Consider the following 22,817-nt stretch of genomic DNA (forward strand, 5'->3'; position numbering starts at 1 on the left):
AATTTATTATAAGTCAAAAGAGACAGATTGATTGATTCCTTCTTGGGTGACTGTGGAAAATATTTTAGAATTGGCTTTATTTCACTTGGCCAGTAAATCGAGTCATACTCTCATGGGCAGAGGTAGCAGTGTGTGTTTGAGACAGAAAAAATATTAATGGGCAAAAGTACACAAAGAGAAAAATGCAGATTACTCAGGATTCTAGTGGGTTGTGCCTCGGATGTTGGGAAAGGAAACTGGGGCATGAAATTGAGACAGAGGTCTGCTGGATCACAGAAAAACCTTGAATCCCAAGCTAAAGCTCTTTAATTTTATTGGCTAAGCTTTGTTAAGCAATGGAGAGCCACTCCCAGTTATTTTTGCCCTTGACTGGACCAGAGTGAATAGGCTTGGGAGAGAATTTGCATAGCAGAAATAATGTTGTTGAGCTTAGAAATAAAAATTCTTGCAGAGGCTTTCCCCAAATAATGACTTGTTTGAACTACATCACCTGACCTGAACAACAGTGCTCCCTTGTGATTTTAAAAGACTTTGGCCAACTTTCCCCTTGTATTGTAGAGTGTGTTCATAAACATTTAAGAGGCATCCTCTGATAGTTGTAATTAAGCTTCAAAGGGAAGAGGCAAGGCCAGACATTTAGTTGGACTGAAACTATTTCCTTCTTTTCATTGTTACCAAAGTACAATTCACCCTAGCTTCTTTCCCATCACATTTGCCAGAGAATGATTCTTTTCCCCTTGGGCCACTGTATACCCTGTAAGCAGCACAACCTTCTAGGCCATTCTAGGCCATTTCTTCCTGGCCTATTTTTGGTCTCCTTTTCAACCATCCTTACCAGGTATCCTATGCTCCAGCCCACTGAGCTCTTTGGTGTTCATATAGTCAATAATCTTCACACATTCATGTCTATTCTCATGGATTTTTGCTTGATTTTATCTCTACCTGTGTGTCCTCCTCCTCTTCTTCAGCATCCATTTCCCCTCCCCTTCCAACCAGGCTTATTTTGCCACGGAACTTTTATTTATCCTTCAAAACTCACAGTTATATGAGTGTATCTTTTTTTAAATGGGACCTCTGATGACAGCACCCTAGAAAAATGAGCTGAATCTTTACTTATGCATGCATAGAACATTGAAAAGATGAATTTTCTAGAATGTTATTGCATTATTACGTGACTTATATTGTGTGCATATGACTTGCTAAAATGTGAGCTCCGTGAGTTCACAGATAGCAGACACAATGTTAAGAGTACTATATTCAAGGCATGTGCAAAGCACTGTGAGAACATAGAGGAAGCAAAGCCAAACTTCTGAAATCATCAAAGAATCTCAACATTCCGAGAGCAGCAAAGAAAATTATGAGGCAGTTTAGATAAGAGAGCCAAAAGATTAGTAGATTAAAAAGTGTAAATATACACACTTTGCATTTTTTCATTGAAAAATATTTTATGATATATAAAATCAGCCCAGGGAAATGAGCAAGAGAATTTAAAAGAAAAATAAGGTAAAACCCTGTCTTTCTTTCAAGATTGTTATAATCTCATGTTGTAGATACAGCTGCCCAACAAAAATCAATCAGCAAATAAAGATAGCAATTCAGTACCTCTTACAGACTTATTAAAGTTCCGTTGAGAGAGAGGTAAAGAATCAAAGGAATAGACTTGAGCCATGTTATCTTAAGCAATTTTACTGACAAGACTGATGCCATCATTGAAAGTGGGATTTTATGTCAGGAGTCAAAAAGATCGCTGCATATTGGGCATGATGATTGGCAAAAGTGAACAAGAGGAAACCCTCTCTATGTAAGTGAAGAGAATGAACCACAGAAGCAGAGACTAACAGAGATGTGACTTCATATTGAAAGCATGCTTTCTATATCTTCACTTAAGTCAGTTATAAAAGTACTGACTGGGACAGTTTCTTTCCTCCCAGTCATGTTAATTCACCCATGAACACCTTTTTGTTCAGCTGTTCAACCAGTTACAGTCATCTACTCATCATCCTGATCCTTCCACAATCACTGCATGAGAGGCTTTATCTAATGCCTTGCTGATGTTGCCAGGCTAGCGACCTTGTCAAAGAAGAAAACAAAGTGACTGACTTTTTAAAACAATTTTATTGTTATTCAATTACAGTTGTCTGCCTTTTCTCCCCATCCCTCCACCCCATCCCAGGCGAACCCACCTCCCTCCCCCACCTCTACCCTCCCCTTTGATTTTGTCCACGTGTCCTTTATAGTAGTTCCTGTAATCCCCTCTCCCCACTGGCCCCTCCTCACTCCCCTCTGGCTATTGTTCCATTGTTCTTAACTTCAATGTCTCTGTTTATATTGTATTTGCTTTTTTCTTTTGTTGATTATGTTCCAGTTAAAGGTGAGATCATATGGTATTTGACACTTAAGGATAATGGCATCTTTTCATAGTGCTCCCAAACCTATACTAAATAATTTTTCTTGGATCTTATTCAAATTAATGCTAAGCTGTATCACTTAAATTTAAAAATAAGAGATTTGAGAAGGCTTAATATAAAAACAGATACATAAAATTCACCCCTCAAAGGTGTATTTTTTGAATTCAAAAAATACAAAATAGAAAGAAAATTAGGAAGACAGAAATCTTTCAATGAAATTCAACTTTTCTTAATGTTATATTAAACTTCCTAGCATCAGTTAACTTTCTAAAGTTTTATATTGCAAACTACACTTTATGACTTAATTTGATTTTCATTGTGGCTAGAGTAATATAAAGCAATGTAGATAGTCTTGACCATAACAAACTGGGATGTGAAGGGAATGCCATGGTGGGTCAAAGACAATGGATGGAGCAAGTTATAGGAATTGAGCAGAGAGAGACTTGCCACTCAACAATCTGCAAATTGCAAAATCTGACTCCCAATTATATGATTGGCTGCCTATGTGCCCTTGTATGCCAGTGAATGTTAAGACCTATTCCCTCTATCTAATTATACAGAAAGCAGGGAAGGATAGATTTATAAGAGAGGTTACTTATATACAGTATGGTTGAAATGTGTCTATAGGAAATCAAAGAAATGAAAAGAATGGTAGAAAACTAGAGATGAGCAAATGTCTACATGTTTAAAACATGGAAGACAATAGATTTTGGAATATGTTGGCTGCAATGGTAACTAATGATCTCTGGTGGAAAATAGAGTTAATTATTCTTTTAAATCATATATATATTTTTAATGAATGTGTGGTAATTGCTGAATACAAGACAGAAATTTGGAGGATCGAAGATTAGTAAGGTATAGATTTTGTGCACAGGAAGCATCTAGGCAAAGAGAAGAAATGTCAGATGGGCATAATTTTACAAAGTAGAACAATTTCACAAGAAAATTAAAGGTATGTGTCATAAAAACAAAGAAGATTAAGTATTATTAGTGTCAAGGGCCAAACTCCCAAAGTCAAGTGCCTTCTCTGGCCAGCAACAAATGAGGCAAATGAGTGCACCACCCATTTAAATGAGGCAGTTACACTAAACTTCAGCTGACTTGGTTGGCCCTGGCAATGAGGGGAACAAATATATTTTTTTAATTACATGTTCTATTTATTTTTCATTAAGTATTCAAAATTTAAAAGTTGTGAACTACTTTAAAAAATGTCAAAGCAATTTGTAGGCCAAATATAATATATCAACAAACCAGAGTAGATCTTTATATAACAAGTGTAGGACATGTGCCTTACAGGGTTAAGAAATGCTCTGTGAAGAGTACTGAAATTTGGACTTCTCATTGTATGAGAGGTAGAATTTAGACATGTAGTGATTAAAGAAAAGAACATCCAGAGTCTATGATGGACAATAGGAAATATAATAATATGACCATTTAGGAAAGAAGGTCAGGAAGGCCAGTAGTCTACATAGATTATTTAAAAGTAAATCATGCCAAATATGCCTCATTGCATTTCATAAGAGTGAGAACATGGTACCATACCAGAGAAAATATGAACATTGATTGCAGTAGAACAACCTTGGAGATAAGTCAGCGAAATATATTGAAACCTGTTTTGTTCAACACTTTTCAATGACATTGATGATGATCAAGAAGACTTTTAGTACCTTTACAGTTGATAGAAAGTTGGAAGGGATCACTAATATGATGACATATTGAAGTCTAAACAATTTGAGAGACTGTACGCAAAGTGTCAACAAAACACTGAAGTATTTCTGAGCCAAGAAAGTCAAAGAAATGAATATCAAGTGTGTGAAAATAACCCAGAAAGCCATCTTAGGAGCATTAAGACTCAGAAAGTTTAACTAATACCCCTCAAATCATACGGTTTGTGGCAGAAGTGGAATGAATATTCCAAGTCCCTCTGGAATCAGTCTGTATTCTTTCTTCTCCATCACAGAACCATGAAGTATATGTATTTCTTAGGGAAACTTCAGATTGTATTTGTATTGAGTAGAAAATCAAGGTAAATGTCCTTTCAGGTCACAACTAATTTTTAAAAATCTATGTTATCTTTCTGATAAAAGATCAATGAAGTTTGGACCTAATATATTGAGGAGAGTGAATTGAAATGTATATATATATAAGCTAAGGTTTATGTGCCAAAATGAGATTACCTTTTTTTAATTGTTCTTTTCTTTATTTCACAGTAACAGTAGAATATACTTGCTTTGTCAATTAAAGATATTTCAATCTCTGTCATACAACAAACATTTCCTGATGGCTTATTGATTGCTAAAAATGTTTGAAAGTACTGTAGATACCACAGAATTCCTCCCATTAAGGACTCACATTTTATTGAGTGGGGGTGCCTCTGGTTCTCCCTCCTCAGTGGTTCTCCTCATTCCTTCTTTCCCCCAAAGGTGGTATCTTGTCCCAGAAGGAAGCTTCAGGACCTTTGCAGAACAGGGTCTCCTCTACACTAGGCTTGGGTGAGGTGTTTCTCACCACTTGGTTCCTGGATATTGACTTCTATCCCCTCCATGAAATACTGCAACGTAACATGGCTCCTATGGTTCCTGTGTTCCCGGCCCCTGTATCCCCACTTTCTCCACTCCTAAATCCCTTCTTAAGGATTTCATTTGCTTCTTCCAATCATCACTGCAGTGTAAGAGCCCTTGTAAGACCGCTGTCAGGTGCAAATACTTAGGTACCTCCCTTGTTACTGCCACTCTGCCTCCCTCATGTCAAGGGCAGATGGTGCATCTCTATCCTTCTCCAAAAGCCAGGGATTTTGAACTAAGCCAGGGCATGAAAGCCTGAACTCTGGAACCCCTTTCTCATTCTCTTTCCAGGAGCCTCCCTTCTGGCCTAGTAAAGGTTTCTCCTCTTTCCTAATGGTCCAATGGAAGTTTCAAGAAAGGCAATTGTCACTCTGACCAAAGATTGATGTAAATAAAGAATTATTGATTTTAGTCTAATCTATGGCTAGTAATGTTAAAAGGAAAAAGCCACTTCATAAGTCAATGCTGAGCAGTGACTCCATGATTAAGGTGGTGTCTGTTCTTTTTTAAAAATACACCTCTGTCTCATGATCTCTGCAAAATCGCATCAGCGCTCTATGGCTTGGAGATAAGAGCATTGACGTTTGAGAAGTGACATTTCAAAATAACACAGTGTGCTAATATGAACAATATTGGGGGAAAATTTATATGAATGAGTAAAATATTAAAACATATAAACAGACATGTGCATATATCACTGGATCCAGGACTAAGCTTTCTGAAGGCAATGCAGCTGCACCTCAGTAGGTGCAGTAATATTGTAGAATCAGCAACAAAAATTAATCAACCAAAATTACCCTTAAAAATCCCTCAAGTGTGCAAAGAAACTCTTAAGTCCCCAAAACTAGAGAATCAGAATGACTCTTTAAAAATGTGATGATTTTGTGTATACTACCCCAAATGGTAATATTTGGGAGGAAATGTATCATGTTTATATGATAAACTGTACTTGGAAAACATAATCTTACAGTGTTTTTGTCTTTAAGGATATGAAAGAAAATAGGCATAGCTAACTTTTGGAAATCAACTATACGTGTGATAGGACCGAATTCTACTGTCTGAAAAGGGCCGACTTCTACTGCTTTCTCCTGCACCGCCTTTTCTTTTCATGTTTCTTTTTTTTATGATTCGATTCATTGAAACTTACACTTAAATGTTATGATTGTTAAATATTTTCCTATTTTTGTCTCAGAGTACTACAGAAAACAAAATTCAAAGTGTTCTCCTCTACTTATTCTGTAGCCAAAAGACTAGAATTATACAGTTTCTTTCATGTTTGTGAATAATTGGCTGTCACTTCTCTGTAACCTATTATCTCAGCTTTTTTACTGAAGGAGCTAATTAAGTGATTCCCAGAAAAGGTTTCTTACCATTTCCTTTATGTTTTATAAAAAGAAAAAAAATCCTCTCTTTCACATGGGCTCAGAAACCTCACAAAAACTATTGTTGTTCAAGGTATCGGACTTCTTAGAATATATCCTTGTGACATAATATTCTCCCCCCAACACCAGTCCAGACCCAGGACTTATTTTGGTATGGAGAGGAGGGTAAATGTTGAAGATACAGAATTGAAACCTGTCAGAAAAAAAAATGGGTTAGAATCATTCTAACAAAACCACCTATTGAGGAAAAGCTCTTGAAGGATGGGGGAGGTAGGGAAGGATAGAATGAATGGAAGATGAAGAGAGAGAGTAATATTTAGGTAAACAATGATTTTAAGAAGCAAACTACCATAAATGACACTTGGGAGGAGAAGTTGCAACCAATATTAGAAAGGCCGCCATGGACTTGGTGATGGAATGCCACTGACTCCCACTGTTACCTGTTTGTTTATTATTTGTGAATGTTTCTGAATCATTACCACTTTGGGACATGGGACTATGCTTAGACTGTCCCCAAATATTCTGATCACAAAAGGGGAAGGAAAGGGAGAAGGCAAAAGGGAGGAGAAGGCATTGGGTGTGGGTTGTGAAAGACTGAGGAAAGCAGCAATATATAAAACCAAGCCTATGAAGTGATGTTAAGTTTCCAAGCAGGGTTCTTTATATTATTTCACTTAATAAGGCCAAAATAATTAAAACAGACAAAAGTGTTATGTGAAAATTCCATAGCTTTCCTGAAGTGTTTTCCCAATTATTGTTTTTCTAAATATTCCTAGACTCCTCCTCCCATCAAGTGTTCAAGAAAAACTTCAATATAGTTTTTAAGGCTTTTCATTGGTGTCTGACATCTGACCTATAACTGTTTGTAGAGGATTTTAAGATTGCGCACATGTGAGTTTTGTGTGTCTATGTGTTTATGTTATCGCTTTGAATACTTGCCAAGCACACACTTTTCCTTCTCTCTTATTCCTTTCCTCTCTTTCCTGTCTATGATCCTCTCTTCCCTTTTCCCTCTATTCTGTAAGCTCAGGTCTTTGTGACTTGTCAGAGAAGCAACTGAAAACATTCATAATTTTTATCACAGTCGTGCTTCATCTTTTATTAAATGGTAATATCTTTTTTATTGTAAAATTCAATAAAGTATATTCCCTTTTATCAAAGACTGTAAAATTCAATAAAGTATATTCCCCTTTCTCAAAGACAGAAAATTCACCCTAAATGTTGAGATAAATCAAATTAAAATTTCTAAAAATATGTAATTTCCAGAAAGAAAACAAATATCCTGAAGAAAAGAGAACAATATCTGATCTGTGTATACATTTTCTCAAGGTGACTACTTCTAAAGGAAACCAGTTATTAGGTGTATAATTTCTAAGTTATTTGTACAACATTGCATTAATCACTTGTATTTAAATCGAGAACATTCTGCATATTCTTCCCATACTTGAAATTGTTATGTTTTTCTTCATGATATTTTGAATAGCTGACTGTGACTTGAGTCAGACTTTGTCATTATCACTGTAACCAGTGTTTATTTTTTGTCCCCCAAAGAAACCTACAGTGTCCCACTCTTTGCTCAGTCCAGCAATTAAATTGGCTATGATAGTTAATGGAATTCATTTAACTTGTACAGAAACATACTTTCAATGAGCTAAAACTTAGAGTGTTATTGTAACTACATTTTTACCTTGTAGAAAAAGGGGAAATATTAAATATTCCTCAATTCAGTCACTTCTAAAAATTTATAATTGATTTCTTTACTAATTAAAAAATATACATAGGCTCTCTAGTTCATTTTGACTTAAAAATTGAAAGGCACTGCCACTTGACTACCGTAATGATTTAAAAAAAATCAATGGGCTGATTTCTGCCCCCCAAACTGCTTTTACTGATGCAGTTCTGGTGACATTGTAGAATACGTATATTTTTTGGTACATCTTGGATGATGTGGACTCTGAAAATCCAAGTTACACCCAAGATTTCATTCCTCTGTGATTACTCACCTGGACTACAGACATGCAGGACCTGTCTGAAAGAGGCACTGACATCAAGTGGGGCCCCACCAGTGACTCATCCCTTTAATGTAGCGAAACTGTAGAGGGAAGAGCAGGGAGGATGTATTGGTCATTAGGAAAGTCTAGTTTACCTGTGGAAAATGACATCCTCTATTAATAAGATCTAAGGTGCGACTCACATAAATGTCCTAATTTTAAGATTGATGGGGATCATGAAGCATTTCTTTACATCGATGACAGGTCATCATAAATGCCTCAAGTGTATAGGACTGCATATGGTTTTAGAATGTGACTTTATGAAGAAGGTGGAGATCCCAACTCCCTCTACCATGTCTACATATATATATATACACGTCTGAGTGTGCATTTTGGTGTTCTGGGCAGTGTCTTGACAGAGAACCTGAGCAGGACAAACCAGCCTTGACCTGAGTGAGCTAACTGGCACCATGAAAATATCAGGTGTCTTTCTGCTCCTCTCTCTGGCTCTTTTCTGCTTTTTCTCAGGTGAGTTTTTTTCTTTAAAATTGAAATCCAATATTTATGCTGAACTGGAAATGCCAAGTGTATTTGTCCACCAAGACCAATTCTGAGAGGTTATGCTAATGATGATAATGACTGTGATGATGAAAGTGGTAATAGTAATAATGAAAAATAACTTTCCTTTGTTGAGCATACACTGTATTCTAGGCATGTAATAAGGGCTTCTAGGCATTATCTCCAAAACACATAGCAAGATACACTTATCAGTAGTCTACATGTAAGAAATCAAGGGCACAACAATTTTAAAAATTGCCAAAGGAATCACAACTCATAAGTAGAGTTTGGAATTTGATCAGATCTTTTAGACATCATAGTTTATGCTCGTTCCACAAAACTAGACTGGGGGATGGCTAGTTGTTTTAAGGATTAGCCTGGCTTTCTATGACAAAGAAAAGCTTTCTTGTCCTCATTATCCTTATACAATAATTGGAATTAAAATTAAAACAAGGGGGGTAAAGGAAACTCAATTAGAGTTTCAGAAAAAAGAGCTATCCAATGTTAGAAGACTGCAATGTATATGCTGCTGGGGAACTCAACAATGCTTCAAGAAGGGGAATGTCTTTGAGCAATAGTCATGTGTTCTGTCAGTTCAGATTATTCAAAGGACACGCGACTTTGATCTGATGTCTTTCAGTCCAGGGCCATGTGAATGAACAGGGCCATGTATCTCTTTCTGTCCTCCTTTAATTTTCCACTCTATACTGTGATAGTGGACAAAGCACACACCAGAGGCTCTAGACCCAAGACCTAGGCCCATCTTTTCTGCTTATGGCCATGTCAGCTGGAGATATAGCTCAGCTCTCTGAGATGTTCTCTCATTCATAAGGTTCTAGAAATGAGCCTGGGTCTTGGAACCTTCCATGCCTGATCGATCATTTTCTGGGACAAAAGTTGTTGAATCTGGGGAACTATCAGAGATGTTAAATGCCTGAACATGGAAAAACAATAATTTTTCAATGAGATTAAATAGATAAAGAAGTCTCTATTCAAAGAAACCAGTCATATTTACATGAACAAGCACATTTAGAAATATGAAAAAACTGGATAAAGAATTACTGTGATATTAAGAATAAGTTTGACCACTAAGGCTAAGAACATGAAATGGTGTTTCTGTCAACTGCAGAGATGGCATAAAAAATAGATATGACTATATGAAAATCTGCTTACTAAGATGCTCTTAGAAATTAATCGATATGCTCTTATTGCTTCCCTTTAGAAAGGTAAACTGATTTGTTAATTGGATCTGCTGGACTAATGCACTTAACTTATCAAAATATGGTTCTTCCTAGGTAAGTCAGTGTTTGGAAAGGCTAATGTCTAAGAGCCATAATGTTAAATTTCAGTCCTGGCATTTCCATTTTATAGCATGTGATTTTTCTGAGTCTTTTACTCATCTATAATAGAGGGTATAAAAAGAACATTTCTGTATGTGCAATCAAATGAGAAAATGCATGTAAAGTGCTTTATATAGTGGGAGGGATACAGTAAAATTCAACAAATGTCTATTAATATTGACATTTTTAAAGTTTAATAATAATAAGCCACTATATAGGCCTTGTTGATGTTAATCTTCCCTCTGCCTTGATATTTCATATGTATAAGACATTGGACAAAATCTCTCCTCTTCTGATAAAAAATTTGTACCATGAAGAAGTGGCTGAGAATTGCAATAATGAGTTTTCTTCAGTCATAAAAATCACTTTCAGTGGTTTACAAAAATATAGACTTCCATGCCCTGTTTGGTCTATATAATGGAATGTTCAAGTCATTGTCCTAAGCACCTGTATTTTCAATAACAGTGCTGTAGTAAGGTTGGCAATCGTTACAGTAGATGGTCATTGACTTCATTTCGAATTTAAAAGCCTTGTTCCCTCCTCACCCCACGAACAGAGAATGTGCTTTAAGATATTGCCAGTTGTCCTCCCTCACATGCTGACACTTATCCACACACTTTCTGTCACCAAGGTGGCTTTTGGCTAAACATGCAAGGTGTAACTGGCATTGGGAGTGCCACAAAAATGACCAGAATTCGGAGCATACCAGAACTGAATGGAAGATTTTATTATTTCAGTATTTGAAACCATTGAGCTAATTAGCCATGACCTAAAAGCACAGACATAACCATAAAGATGGAAGGAGACAGAGAATCAAGACTGTATTTATAGATGGCTTTTCCTCTTTCAGGAATTTAAAGAGATATAGCAAGAGGAATGAGTCACAGAAGCCAGCATGACTCTGCCCTTGACAGTGTCTATTTGGGCCAAGTCTTTAAAGCTGAGTATAGAAGCCAGAAAAGCAATTTTGAGCTCAAAGAACAAACAACAAAGTTAATCTCTTCCAGAACTGCCCGTGACAAAGACAATGCACTGAACCTCGAAGTGTCCAAGTTCGAGGTGACTTTCCAGACTAACTTCTCCAAAGGAAGACCAGAGATGAGGTCATATCCACTGTGAATTAGTAACTAGGCCAGAACTGCAACATGAATCTCCAGATCCCAAAACAATTTTCTCTCACCCATCCCCCAACTCCTAAGAAATATGACCTCATCCTGGTCCATCCCCATTCACCACTTCCTAAGTTTCTCCTGCTCCCTAAGAAATGAATAGGCATAAAAAAGTAGAACAACCATGCTGTGCCTTCCTGGGATGACCAGGAACCAAGAACAACCATCAGTTCAGGCGTGAGGATTTCTTAATTTTGCAAATGCTACCTTTTGTACTTTCAGAAATTACAGTGTTCATATTTTGTGCCTTTTTTTTTTCCAGGTGTCTTCAGTCAAGGAGAACAGGTCAGTGCATATTTTTATCTATTTTTCAGACATGGGTGAGGCTTGGCTGGTATTCCCCAGGACCAAACAGAGGTTTGTCTGTGGTAAAAGAGCAAAAACAACAAAGAAGCAGGTCAAATCCAGAAATCAGTGGAAGTAACTCATTTTTTAACTCTAATTTCTCTATGAGTTAAAAGACCATAAACACCCATTCTCAGGTTTTGTTAAAGTAACTATAAGTGAAAATAGGATGAATCTATGTTAACACTCATACTGTATCCCTGCTTTCCCTGTAAGATCCTGGGCAAGTTACTCAGGTCTTCCGAGCTGCAATTTCCAGGACTATAAAAAAAGGGGGATAATCTTATTCACCACACAGAATCGTGTGGAAGCATTTGGTAAACTGTAAAAGGACTAGTTATTGGCTATTAACAGCTTTTGAAGGCGTTAGGACAGAGGTTATCTTCTTTGTGGATGTGAGGCTACCAAGAATAGACACAGAAGTTTCTTACTGCTCTGTACTGAGTATGCACAGGTTTGTTCCTGAAAATATAAATACATTTTGGGTAAAACATTGGAAGGGGCACAAATTGTCTTCATCGGCTGGTTGATTTTTTTCCAAATTAATCCACCAACTTTTTTCCGGATTGCTTGTTCTAACTATCAAAAGACAACATAAACAAGTGGCATTTGCCCAGTCAATCCATCCTGCTCCTGTGTCCATTGAGAGCATGTCTACTTGATCTTGACAATGGCTCTCGTTAGCCTTGGTGTGTCCAAGAACCCCCAACATCAAAAGTTTCCAGACACACCTGCCAACTATTTGGAGTTGGCAAAAGAGTTGAAAACCTATTTCAACTCTAGTACACCTACTATATTGCATAAGACTTTTCTCCTTTCCAATTTTAGAATCTCAGAAATTGAGATGTATTGTATAATGGATGATGCCCTGTAATTAGCTTGCAATGTGTGTGTGCACTTGTGTGTATAACATACATGTGTTTGTACCTGTATATAAAATTGTTCATCTTAATAAATTTCTTATTATATTTAAACATATATGGTAGCACAATCTATGTTAAATATCAAAACAAACAAACAAACAAAGAATCCCAGATCTAGCCAGCCCATTTTGTATCCCACCAGGTAGTAAAATATGAGACCATTGCATGCAGACTGAAAACCTACAGAATTTAATCCCAGTTTTCTCATCAATACATAAGTCTCTTTCCTTATTTAGGCATTGATTTGCAGGGTTTGTAATGTTTCCCAGATTTTCAGTGTTTTCTAAAGCTCATTTAAAATCAACTATTTACTGGTTCTATCCCTGATAGGCCCAAGTTTCAGAGTGGGCTTGCTTTAGGGTTCCTGGGAAGGCTTTCTACCTATGCAGATCCCCAGCACTAAGCTGGACTTACTAAATAATAATCACTCGTTGTGGGGGGGGGGGTTGAATCTGCATTTTAAATAATTATTCAGTGCTGAGGAGCACTGACTTTGCTCAAATATTCAGGGACAACATACATGAGTTCTAATTCAAATACTGACTGACTGTGTGATCTGAAGGATGTCTCCTCCTCTTGTCATTGCCTTTGTTTCCACCTCTTGAAAGTAAACATTTGGATGCAACGATTTCTAAAACCCCATCTGACCTCCGGTATCTGAATCAGTGTGAACCAAGCCTGGTCTTGCCAAGACCACTATCTTTTCCCCACTGAAATAGACAGAGAAGAGAGGGTGCCAACTTTCAGATGGCATCGAGGCTACCATTTATTTTGTTTGTAATCATTTTTTTTGTTACCATTTAGTCCCCTTACACCCCTCACCTCCCCCACAATCACCACACTGTTGTCCATGTCCATGAGTCCTCTCCCTTTTTTGCTTGCTACCATTTCTCTTCTGTATGGCTGGAAACATGGTGGCAGTCCCAATGACAGGCAGAAAACAATTGAAACTAACCTCAGGAGCATGCCTGCTCAAGCCTGACCCTGCTAAGATAAAAAGAAGAAAGATTTCCTCCAACATTTAAGTCATTTCACTTATGCCAAGAAGTCTCTCCACACCGAAGCACCTGATGGTAGATTATAGTTAACAGTCTAAAGAATTGAACAAGATATTTTTAGAATCATTCACTATGTTGTCTTTATTTTCCTTATTTTCCTACTAGTCATATCCTTAATGAGTTGTTTAAACAAATATTCCATATTAGAGTTAACAGAAACCCCTCAAAAACAATGATTGGCAATCATTTTCTGTTACCGTAATTTTGAGGGGATATTTACATTTACTTTTGTTTGTATTTTAAGATGAAGACACAATGAGTTTTAGTACAGTTAGCAAAACAATGCTCCATAACTAGAGTGTGTCTTGGGCTGTTCCTTTTTCCCAATTAGTTTGAATTCACTTACTATTAAGATACTGGCGAAATACCTAAATACAATTTGAAGACGTTAACCAGCATCTACAAGTTAACGACAGGTAGGAAAATTGAGGCCTCAGAAAGAGGACCTGAGCTGATTCCAATCTACCAATAGCTTTAATAAGGGTATGGTCAACACCTGAGGACTCCCGACTCCTTATGGAGTGAGCTTCCACGGTCCCGGGCCACCTTTTGAGAGCAACAGAAAGCTGCAATGCAATACATGTCAATGTGCTTTGGGCAGTACAAGCTTCTGAACAAATACACCATAGTTTTTGCTATGCTCCCTTCTTAAACAAAGAAGTAATCACAGTATAATGAAAACAGTAGTTTAAAATAAGATAACTTGTCTCCACATTTAAGAGGGATTTTGAGACATGGAGGAAATGAAAGCAGAGAGAATAGGATTTATTACATTGACTCAGCCAAGGACTATGAAGGTGGGTATAGGTGGTAAATTTGGAATTGGTGAAAGGCATGTGAGACAAAGAAATACACAAAAGGTAACACTTCCAAGGGGAAATAAATGGCAATATTGTAATCTGAGGGTGGGTTGAGAAAACCAAAGAATGGTACTGTTCTGTAAAAAGGAAAAATTAGAATGTAAAACTAGTTTGGAGGGAAAGATTAAAAATTAATTTTGGACGTAATTGAGCTTTAAATATGAATTAAATTGTTACCTAAAGTTGTCCTGTACGTTTCTAACAATAGGAATTAGAGGGTTTTTTTTAAAGATTTTATTTATTTTTAGAGAGAAGGGAAGGGAGGGAGAAGGAAAGGATGAGAAACATAGATGTGAGAGAGAAACATCAATTGGTTGCCCCTTACATGCACCCTGACTGAGGGCCAAACCCACAACCCAGGCTTGTGCCCCCACTGAGAATCGAACCAGAGACCTTTGTGAGATGACATTCAACCAACTGAGCCACATTGGTCAGGGCATAGAGTTTGAAATTTTGATGTATTCAAGAAAAACTGCCTAAGACTCATCAGTATATGATCTTTGAGAGAAAAAAATCAAATATACAAAATTTCTTGAAAATGACCATAGTGAACACTCAGGAAGAAAATTAAAAAGATGGTGAAAAGAGTGGAGAAGAAACAGGTGGACAGCCAGAGCACTGGCATGTGATAGGAGTCAGGAAAGAGTTCCGAAAAGGAGACAGGGTGTCCAACCCATGGCCCACGGGCCGCGTGTGGCCCAGGATGACTGTGAATGGGGCCCAACACAAAATCGTAAATTTACTTAAAACATTATGAGGGGTTTTATTTGTGGTTACGTGTTGCAATGTATTTAATGTGTGGCCCAAGACAACTCTTCTTCCAGTGTGGCCCAGAGACGCCAATAGGTTGGACACCCCTGGATATCATAGGAAAATCATTAACATTTAATAAATAGCCAGTGGGTGTATCCTGAGACATGTTTTAGAGCCATTTTTGGTAGTGTGGAAGGGGCATTAAAACAGGGAGAGTAGAAGCAAGTTAGGGAGGGGTTTAGAAACTGGTGTGATTTAAAAAGGAGCTGATGCAACCACATAGGTGATAGGAAAGGGGAAAAGAAGCCAAGTCCTACACCCTAGGGGAGTTTGTGTTTGCAAATTTCCATCGGCGTTCTTTGTAAAACTGAAGCGCCAGACTAAAATATTAATGGCCCTGACTTTTTGGGTTAATTTTTGTGATCATATAAGCTCATTTCCCAGCCAAGTTCAATGACTTTGTATTTGCCACTAGGTGATTAATCTGGGCACTAACAGTATCCCTGGATTCCAGAATGGTTTTGAAGGTACAGTTCTTTGAAAAACCACAAGGGGTCAGAGTGATACTAAACATTGGCACCCAAATACCTAGATGCCGTCTCAGGAAGCTGGAAGATCTAAGGAAAGTGGAGGCTCTTGTTAAAGCCAACACCATCTAAAAAAACACTCAAACAGAAACGACAACAACAAACAGCCCTCACTGAATAGGGTGAGAAATAATGAGCTCCAAAATTTCTGGAACGTGAAACAATTTATCTTGTTGGTGTTTATAATAGCAATCCTACACATGATACTTGAAACTTTACAAAGTATTTTCAAAGGATTTGTCATTAAAACAACCCTAGAAGACAGGCATTGCCAGCCCCCAGTGAAATAACAAGAAATTCAACTCAGAGCAGTCCAGTGTTTGCATAAGATAATGCAGCTAGTGAACGAAAGAAGCAAAATTCAAACTCAGGTCAGCCAGGGGTGTCAAACTCATTTTCACTCGGGGCCACATCAGCCTCACGGTTGCCTTCAAAGGGCCAAATTTAATTTTAGAACCGTATAAATGTCACTACTCCTTAACTAGGGGCAAGAAGCTCGGTGCTGCCGCCGGGTAGAAACAAGCTGCCGGGCCTGGTACAACAAGGTGGAGGGCTGGATTCAGCTCGCGGGCCTTGTGTTTGTAACCTGTGGACAATCTCCTGATACAAAGTATTGCAGTGTTTTAAATAGATCCAGGGGATTCAGCATTCCTGGGTCTCATGGAGGAAATTTTAAAGAAGACGGATAACCCTATCTCCCTTAGTCTAGACCTGCTTTTTGATGTCCACTAAGAAACCAGTGGTTGGGATTCTATCTAAAGGACACCAAAATAAGAACAAAAAAAGAGGAAAGGAAATTTAGGCAGAGGAAAAGAATGGCATTCTTAGCCTACTTCTCCTTAAGCTGTAAGACCTGTGTTCTCTTTCTGGTCCAACTGGATATTCTGATATTCTCCTGTCTTGCTGTTTGCCACACAGAAAGGATTGCTGGTTGGCTCTGCATAGTCATTCTTCACCTTTTCCAACCTCTGGGGCTCCCAGAGTGTGACCCCTTTTTGCCTCAGTCACCATACTAAAATTTCTCACACAGGGAGTGAATAGGGGCCCCTAGTTATACAAGAAAGAAGTGTTTGGCCAATAGTTGTTCCTTCTCACACCCAGTTGAAGAACTATGGACTTAGCTTTATTTAAGCCACTTTACAGAAAGGAGTCACTGTTAAATCTTATATTAGCAAAGCTAGGAGAGCCCTTAGAGATCACCTGGTCGAATGGTACTGAACATTTGTACGAGACTCCTTCCAAAATGTGGTAGGAGCTACAGTTAGAACAGGCCTATAATAAAAGCTTATTTTCTGCATGCCTAGTCCAAGACTACTTCAAACATTTTATATTGGCTTTCTGCAACTCTTATATGGCTACATCTGATCCTTATAACAATCCTGGGATTGAAGCAGGACAGCTGTTGTCTAAAACACTCTGGTTAAGCAAATGAAGTGCAGACAGCGAGTGGTTTGTCTGAAATGACACAACCAGCCAATGGGTAACGGCAAGACAAGTTCTGCAACATGGTTCTCCAGCTACTTCAGGGCTCCCTGAAGGACAGGACAATTTAGAATTATGAAACGTCTCTACGTGCCAAGGAAGTTTGTTCGTATACCATTTGAATGATTTGGTTTTATTTATGGGAATCCTTAGCCCTTCTTAGTCTCATACTACGGGGCAATGGAAGGGGAAAAGTAGGTTCGGAGAGGAGGGTGGAGTCTAGAAGTCCTTAAAGTCAACACCTTCCCCATGTGCCACTTCCGTATCTGCTTTCTAAAGGGCAGAAGACCGGGGATCACAAGATCAGAGGGTCGATTGCCACGGAAAGGTGGCTTAAGATGGCGTCTCTTTCAAGTAAGAGACATTTTTTATTTTCTTTTCCTCACTGACCTGTCTGTAGAGACACATATCTCTGACTTAGATGCCCTTTTTCTCAGCTTCCACATTGCCTGTGTTTGGCCCACTGTAGCATCTATCACACACTCTGCTGTAATTACCTGTGCTCTTTTCTGCTTTCTTAACACGAATCAGATGGTAAACTTATGGAGACAGTGTTTATAACTGATTCCTTTTTGTATAGCCAGCACCCAAAACCATGTCTTCCAAATATTAGTTATCTATTGGCTATTGGTGGAATGAATGAAAATATAAATGATAATTCTATGGTTTACAGTCTGTTCTGGACTCAATCACACAATTACAAATGTGTACATTCATGACAAATACAAAATACATTAGATTTTGAGAAAAAAGTGTCCTACAGTTAATCATTCTGTAAAGATTTTCCAGCCTGGTTTCTATTTGGGGACCTGAAGGAAAGGTTACTACCCTAGAAGTAATATGAAAGGAGGGAGTTATTTTTAAGAGCACTGGGGTGGGGAGGGGAGGGGAAAGTGGGACTACAGGTGGGACTATAAAAAACCTAGATATCTTCTATCCAACCAAGCCCTAAGAAGATCTCTGATAAGCACCATACTACCCAACCTCACTAGTACAAGATGTGAAATTTCAACAAAAATGTGTGTTAATAGTTTCAGGTGCCTTAAGTCTGACATATGTTATAATATTTTGTAACTCAGTTGTATGACTCTTTTGATGAGCTTTTCCCCATGCAAACCTTCAGAGAGCTTTGTCCATGTATAATGGTTTGCTAACATCTTAAAGATATGATTCCTCTCACCAATGCCCACACATTTTTGTAATAAGGTATTTTAATAAAGCTTACACGCCTTGACTCTAAGTGTGGTCAAAGGTACATTGTGACAGTTGGCTTTCATTTCTCTCAGTGAAGATGTATTGGAAATTGACCATAGTAGGTTATTGGAAATTGTGGATCAGCAATCAGAAGGAGTATGGTCAAGCACTGGTTTGAATGTTTCCCGGTTGGGTGGCATTGGGAAGCTACTTAGTTATCCTGAGGATCAATATTCACATCTGTAAACTGATTAATGTAATATTGCCCCATGTGCCTCTCGGGGTTACTGTGAGGCTCAACTGAGTTATTCTATGGGGTTTGACTATTATAAAGCAATTGATAAACATAAGGCGGTATCATTTTAAAGGAACTAGGAGAGGAGTGGGTATGGTCCCTCTCTTCATGTTAAAGATCACTTCATTTCCCACATTTGGAAAGGTTTGGTTCTACCTATTGTGTATTGCCTGTACCCTGGAATAACATGGTTCAAATGTCACTTGCCCACCAAAGATTGACTCAATTGACATTGAATCGAGAGGAATTTTAAAGCTCCAGGCTGCTCCTGAGAGATCACTGTAACTGAGGGCATGTATTAGTGGCATAGGCGCTACTACCGTTCCTTCTACAGAGCCCATGACCTTCATTATTAGTTATCACAGCACCTGTTCTCACCAAGGCTGGATGCAGCCTCGGAATCCTAAATGGAGCAACTTAGGCACCAAAGTTCAAATACTACAAACAGACTATGAGACAGAGCAAGCTAATATAGAGACATTAAAATTTTTGTTTTCAGGAGAATAAATGGACGTAGCCACCGTGGGGAAAATTAACAAGCCAGCACGTAACATTTGGAAGCTCCTTGCAATAGTCACCCATATCTTTATAACAATACAGAAGTAGAGTTATTAGAGTTACATTAATACAGTGAAAAAAAAACAAATGTCACTTAAAGACCAAAAACTAGTCTCCAGTGGAACAATATAGGGTTGGAGCAAAAAGTCATACCTATGGCATTTGCCTTACTCCTTACATTCATAAGGAGTAAGTAACTGCCTTACATCATTAACTTATTCCTGAATACAATAATTGCAGAAATGCATATCTTGTGTCTCAAATAAAAAGTCTCAGTTATGTTTAATGCATTCCAGATGAGCAGACAAAGAAGGCTGTTTTCTATTACAGGAAGCCTTACCTCATATGCATGCATATAATTTCATATAAATATATAAACAAATAAATACATGTAAATAAATATACATTTGTATATACCTTTATATAAATAAATGTTTATATATTTACATATACCTTTATATAAATATTTATATATCTACATATACATATATAAATATTTGTATATAAATTTGTATAATTAAATATTTAGATGTGTTTATATATAGCTTTATATAAATAAATCTATATATTTATATATAACTACATAAATAAATATTCATATATTGTATATAACGTTATATAAATAAATGTTTATATATTTATATATAACATCATATGAATGTATGTTTATGTATAACTTCATATGGATAAATATATATGTGTGTGTATATATATATATGTGTATATATATATATAATTATAAGCTTGCTGTCCGAAGCTTCTGTTCTGTGGAAGAGTCCCTTGGGCGGAACGCACTAACATCCATGCCACTGTGCTCACTTCGGCAGGTTGACTGTGGTGAGTTCCAGGACCCCCAGGTCTTCTGCACTCGGGAATCTAATCCCTACTGTGGCTCTGATGGCCAGACCTATGGCAATAAATGTGCCTTCTGTAAGGCAATGGTGTAAGTATCACACTCACCAACCTGTCCCTCGGAAAAACAAACTTTCAGAATAAGACAATGACACTTTCTTTGAGATAGTCTAGAAATTTCTATTCATACCCACCCATAGAGACTAAAGAAATAAGCTTCAGGCAAAGAGACTGAAAACAAATGGGTCAAAACATAAAAATTTACATAATAAATTATTTGAAAGTATAATCTCCATGATTTTGTGATTATTAAATGTGATTTATCTTAGGGAAATTTTAGAAAATTATACATCTTTAAGAATTTTGATACATTTTCTTACTTTCTCCACTTCTAACTAAAAATTTTAATAATTTTTATCCAGTTGCATTTTGTAATTGTTATTATTATTAATTTTAGAGATTAAGTTGGAAAATTCACCAAAATCAGAAACATGAAAATCACGTGAGAAAATTCATAACCAATGAAAGCAATTATTTTATCTACATTATTTTCAAACATTTTATTCTATACCAAATTCTATGTTGCTAAGGCACCAATTTCCATTCATTCCTCTTTTGGTCTGATGAAAAGAGCCTTTTGAAAAAGAACAGAAGAGAGGATCATCTTTTATTATTCAGACTATTCAAACTTTACAGACAGTGTACTAGGAAGATTCTACCAAGGGCCAATATTTAATGAATTTATGTCTTAATAAGGAATAGAACAGGTGCTCTAGATTTTAGCCAATAGACTGTGAGCTTCCAGATGAGACACATTTTATAATAAATAAAAACTTATTCAAACAAGCAATCTCATAGCCTTATTGCTCTAAACTCCAGAAAGTATAACCCTTTTTAAAAGTAACCTCACTTCCTGACCATTGTCATCCATTTCTTATATCAGAATTTCCTCTATGAATGCCTTCATTTCTCTTAACTTTTCTGTAAAATTTCTAAGCACAGGGATTATATAACTCTTTATCAATAATAACAGAGCTAAGCACATAGAATTAAATGAATAAATATTGAATCAATGCACAATAACTGTTTCTGTATTTATATATAACATATCTGACTAATTAACACCAAACTTTTCTCAAGATAAGGGCCATGAGGTAAGTTGAGATTTGATATGATGAACACTCATTACTAAGAAGGCTTAAATATACAGTCTGCCATAAAATACCAGATGCCTGAGTATTTGGTTTAACTTCTTATGTCTTCTATCAGGACAGAACTGCAACACCATAGTCTCTTTGCCATTGTTTCTTTTGTCACTTTTACCTTTTTCAGTTGTATATGTATTTACTCCCAGAGAAACAATCCTTGAAATCAAAAGGTCTAAAACTTACCAAATTAGTTTGTTTAAAATCCATGCATTCTGTAATTAGGACAGATGTCACCTCGGAATGAATTTAATTGACATCTGCCAGATCACTGACGTGGGCACCTGTACAATCGTGTAGATGATGATGTGGTTGGACCCTTGCCCTCTGTAATGAACACAAATGATATTGCACTGAGCATGTCTTATCTTTTTCTTTTATAGGAAAAGTGGTGGGAAGATCAACCTAAAGCATCATGGAAAATGCTGAATGAGAGCCAGGGTTTTGTGCTGGCTTCCCAGCTCTCTCATCCTTCTTTTCTTGCTTCTGCTTTTGTTTTTCTCTAGCAGATCTCTTAAATTTACAAAAGCATACTTTCTCCTTTGCCTGGGACACGGGGAGTTCAACATATATCTATTCCCTTGATTCGCTTAACAATAAAATAAATTCTGCAGAAGCCTGGCCTGTGTTTTTACTTTGAGATCAAGAAAACATACAGATACAATATGGGATGATTGACCCAACATAAACCCGGGTAAACACACCTGTTTTTCTGATCCAAATGAACCCTGAAGTCACTGTGGAATCTTGGGAAAATCCCTTCCCATCTCTATTCTTGGAATTTCCATGTGGCTAATGAAGAATTTTCTTATTATAATATCTATTATTTAAGGCTTAGGTGAGGTAATATTGATTCTCCCCAACTTGGGGGACAATATTTTATATAAAATAAAACATTGATTTTCTCTCGACCATAGTTTTTCATCTCTATGAAATGGATTTAGACTATATACTATGTGAACACATACATGATTCATTTTCCCAGCAATATCATAGAGTATAGTAGATGGAAAGAAGTGAATATCAATACATAATGAATATCCAATCAACAGTGAATGGAGGCAAAGTCTATAAAAGTGTGTACATTTAAAGAAAACAGTCCATTGATCTTAATCATGGAATGAGAGAAGTGGATGAAACACAAGGAATCATAAGGCCCAGAGAAAGTTTAACTAGTTAATGGCCAAAGAAAAGTGCTCCAGATGGTAGAAGAATCAAGGTCTCAACACAGCTCTTTCAATGATCCACTGAGTCTCCATGTAGCTGGCTCAATCTTGTGAAGACAATCCAGAT

General features: G+C 37.1%; 1 protein-coding gene across 2 annotated transcripts; it reads left to right on the forward strand.

Moving 5' to 3' along the window:
* The first annotated feature begins 8,699 nt into the window (after positions 1-8,699).
* SPINK6 (serine peptidase inhibitor Kazal type 6) lies at positions 8,700-22,140 on the forward strand. Of its 2 annotated transcripts, XM_024576847.4 has the most exons (5): positions 8,700-8,873; positions 11,675-11,697; positions 17,700-17,774; positions 20,295-20,410; positions 21,908-22,140. In XM_024576847.4, exons 1-5 carry the CDS (start codon positions 8,816-8,818, stop codon positions 21,951-21,953), a joined length of 318 nt encoding a protein of 105 aa, XP_024432615.2. In that variant the 5' UTR covers positions 8,700-8,815; the 3' UTR covers positions 21,954-22,140. The 2 variants fall into 2 exon arrangements, with proteins under 2 accessions (XP_024432615.2, XP_053783053.1); XM_053927078.2 differs by lacking the exon at positions 17,700-17,774 and having other exon boundaries at positions 8,720-8,873.
* Positions 22,141-22,817: the final 677 nt, after the last annotated feature.

The sequence above is a fragment of the Desmodus rotundus genome, chromosome 6 (assembly GCF_022682495.2).
Source record: "Desmodus rotundus isolate HL8 chromosome 6, HLdesRot8A.1, whole genome shotgun sequence".
NCBI classification, from domain to species: Eukaryota; Metazoa; Chordata; class Mammalia; order Chiroptera; family Phyllostomidae; genus Desmodus; species Desmodus rotundus.